Source organism: Vollenhovia emeryi, unplaced genomic scaffold, assembly GCF_000949405.1.
Source record: "Vollenhovia emeryi isolate VEMERY1.0 unplaced genomic scaffold, V.emery_V1.0 DF939389.1, whole genome shotgun sequence".
Classification (NCBI taxonomy): domain Eukaryota; kingdom Metazoa; phylum Arthropoda; class Insecta; order Hymenoptera; family Formicidae; genus Vollenhovia; species Vollenhovia emeryi.
This window is the reverse complement of record NW_011966977.1, coordinates 38855-42154: the sequence shown is the minus strand read 5'-3', so window position 1 is coordinate 42154 and position 3300 is coordinate 38855. Positions and strand designations below refer to the sequence as shown.

The 3300-nt window shown below is 41.8% G+C and overlaps 1 protein-coding gene across 1 annotated transcript in view; it reads left to right on the top strand.

Annotated features, from left to right (window-relative positions):
- LOC105558029 (UNC93-like protein) overlaps nucleotides 1-3300 on the top strand; it is a 60398-nt gene that overhangs the window by 30583 nt on the left and 26515 nt on the right. Inside the window, exon 3 of the mRNA XM_012005516.1 lies at nucleotides 2189-2414. Within this exon, the coding sequence (XP_011860906.1) occupies nucleotides 2189-2414 (226 nt within the window). The remainder of the gene's footprint in view (nucleotides 1-2188; nucleotides 2415-3300) is intronic.

Sequence of the window (3300 nt, the reverse complement as noted above, 5' to 3'; positions counted from 1 at the left end):
GTGTACAAGAATTTGCAATTCTGTAAAGCCAATTAAAAGATATCCTTAATTAAAAAATGTCGGTAAAACAGAGAGACTCCAGCATCACTAATGGCGACAATAAAGCAATCGGAACACGCTAGTGTTGCGATGTCTCTTGCATCCCCGTGAGAGGCAACCAATTGTGATTTACATTCGACAAAGGTCTTCCCCGGCCTCACGCGCCGTGAATAAAGGTACAGAATTACGCGACGGATCCCAACCGTGTGGGTGCAACCGTGACCTCGATGTCCGCCGTCACCTCCATCGGGACGAGCCGACGCGCATAATCGATGTTTTCGATCGTGGAAAGGCGAGGCGTAGCGTGCGTAAAATGCGCGCAAGCCGCGAGTCCGCGAGATCGATTGGGAAAGATCGCCCCGTCGACAGTCAAACTCACCCATGAAATGTTCATTTACGGAGTCTCCCAGCTTCGCGTGTCGCGCCTTGTCTATCTCTTCTCAGTGAGAAATGACTCGTCGATCGATGTCGAAGCGATGTCGAATCGATATCGACACCTTCAAATTGATTTCGAACCCTAGTAGCACAGTGCATGGACCAAACATTGATTAAACATTGGCCCAAGCCAACCAAACATTGGACCAGTGTTTAACCAATGTTTGGTCCATGCACTGTGCTACTAGGGTTCGACATCGATCGACGCGTCATTTCTCGCTGGGTCACAATCGAGACGAGCTCGGTCCTTCCTTCATTTTCCCTCGTTCTGACGCTCGTGTATTCTTGGTTCCCATACTCCTAAATCCATCCGTGACTTTTGGTTCTAGAACATCCCCCTTTCGTTCGCGTTTGGGTATTTCTTCAGTTTAGCTACAACACCTAAAAAATCAATAAAACTAGTCTCGGCGCGTTTTTACGCGGAACAAAAGAATCTGGCAGAAAAAAAGTGTCGCTCTGCCCCGCGAAGCGAGCAATTAATTTAGTCGATTGAGACTAATTTCATTGATTGTTGAGGTGCTGTAGCTGAACTGAAGAATTACCCGCGTTTGTTTCTGGCCGTATTATTCTTCAAAAGAAGACAGACGCCATGTATATAAGAACAAGAAGGGACGTACTCTCGGCACGCTGGTTTCCGGTACGGCGTAACAGACTTGACCTCTTGCTGCTTCGCGTACATACATTCACCGCGCGATTCTTCGAGCACCCGCTTCCAACCGGCATAATCGACTTGGTAATAAATCGTTACGCGTATTCCCCGCTTGTCCAAGTACACGCGGTTGCCAGGCAGATCTCTCGCGTCGTTATTCCTCCTACCGATTTTATATTTCTCGACCGTGATGTACGTGTGTGACGGTGATAAAACGCATCCCGTAGAAATTTACGTTTGCAAGAAGAAACTCAGATTTTCTTACACTCGTTCTACAATTACTGCGGAACGTGCGGTGGTTAATTCATTGCTAATAGTTCATTAATGTCGCTCAAAAATGCTACGTAATTTTTTCTTTATTAACAATCGTGTATTTAGTAAAAAAAGCGCACTTGTTAAGTGATTTACATGCATATTTTTGAGTCATAAATATCACAATATATCTACGATAATTTTCTCGAAACTTAACATGAAAATAGCTTCACCGTTGCGAAATGTGAAGAACAGTATAGTTATTTTCGAATTGTTCGCGCAAGTTACATTGACTCTTTTCTTCTACCAAACGCATTTTCAAAAAGAAGCAAAGTTTAAAAAAAAACCTTTTTTTTCCAGTACGAAGAAAAGCTGCTTCTACGTAGTTCATATCTTGAATGCGTTAAAATACATTTATATACATACGTATATGAATTTTACAATAGATGTTTCACAGGTTTTCAAATTATTTAATGCCAAATAGTGAAAACGAATTCATTGCATAAGCAATCATAATAATGCTCTTTAATTTTCACCCGCAAACTTTTTCCGGAACAAATTTAATTTTCCGTTTATAAATTGTAAAAAACTTACTATAAGAGGACATTCTATCGAAAGAGAAATTAAGCTCTTTATTAGCAATAATAAATATAAATGAATGTGAATCTTTATAAAATAAAAAACGGGCTCTCGCACAAGCTTCCTCGAGCGCTGTTTCCTTTTCGAGGTAAATTCGAAGGAATCTCACAGAGAAAGCGCGAACGCGTTCGAGGAGAGACCGCTCGCGAATAAGAGATCACTTTCAAATTGCAGTATTGAGCGACAGTGGGCACGCCGACAACGGCAACAACACCACCACAATCGACAGCTGGGACAAAATCAAGCTGTGCGGCGCGGATTTCTGCGTCCTTGGCAACGGAGGCCACGAGAACCTGGAGCGACCGCCGGAGTCGGAAATCTACGAGATCTCCGCGATCTACCTCACGTGCGTCATCATCGCGGTGATTATCGTCGCTCTCTTCGTCGACCCTCTCTCCAGGTGAGTGCCGAATATGCGGGAACGAAAGTCGTTGGAATGTTAATCGCTCGAGAGTAGCTCGTTATCGCTTACCAATATTAAATCGTCATCGTAATACTTCGCGACAGAATATCGTGTCAGACAAGCAAGGAGAGGCCGGCCAGTTGAGAAACGTTAGAGAGCAGTCGGGTTTTATATAAATCTGGTTCTTTACTTTTTTACGTGGTAATTGGAGATAACGCGCCGAATGTTAATTAATCAATCGGATTTACATATTTATGCGCACAGTAGCCACGGTACTTGCGTTCGTCGGTAATACTTGAATAAATTTTCATGCTGTTATTGAGACACTTAGTCTTTAATATGTCGCAAATTACTGATTAGTCACCTGTCTCGCTCAAGAAGAAACAAAGTTAGGTGAACTACGAGACATATTTCACTTTTAAACTGTTTTACATATCAAAAATTATAAATATATTACATTTGAAGAGAAAAAAAACTAAGATTTTTTGGATCTTGAATCAATAACTCTTTGGTTAAAATTTAAAGAAAGTTCCAACTTGAATTATTCAACATTAGAAATGAAAATTTAATTCTGCTTATATAACAAGGTCTTATTCTGCGATTAATATATTAAACGGAAATTTTAATACGTATACAGGGTGTTATGTAATATCCGCATCAACGCTTATTGTGGGATAGAGTGGACTAGACTAAGTCGAAAAGTCCTCTACCATTTTGCAATTTTCGCAAAAGTCAGCGAGTTATTAATTATTAAAAATCGCTGTCTTAGGCCGGCCCACTGCCCAATTGAAACGTGCGGCGAGATCGATCGATCGTTACAACTCTCTGCGCGCCTAGTAACGATCGATCGATCTCGCCACACGTTTCAATTGGGCAGTGGGCC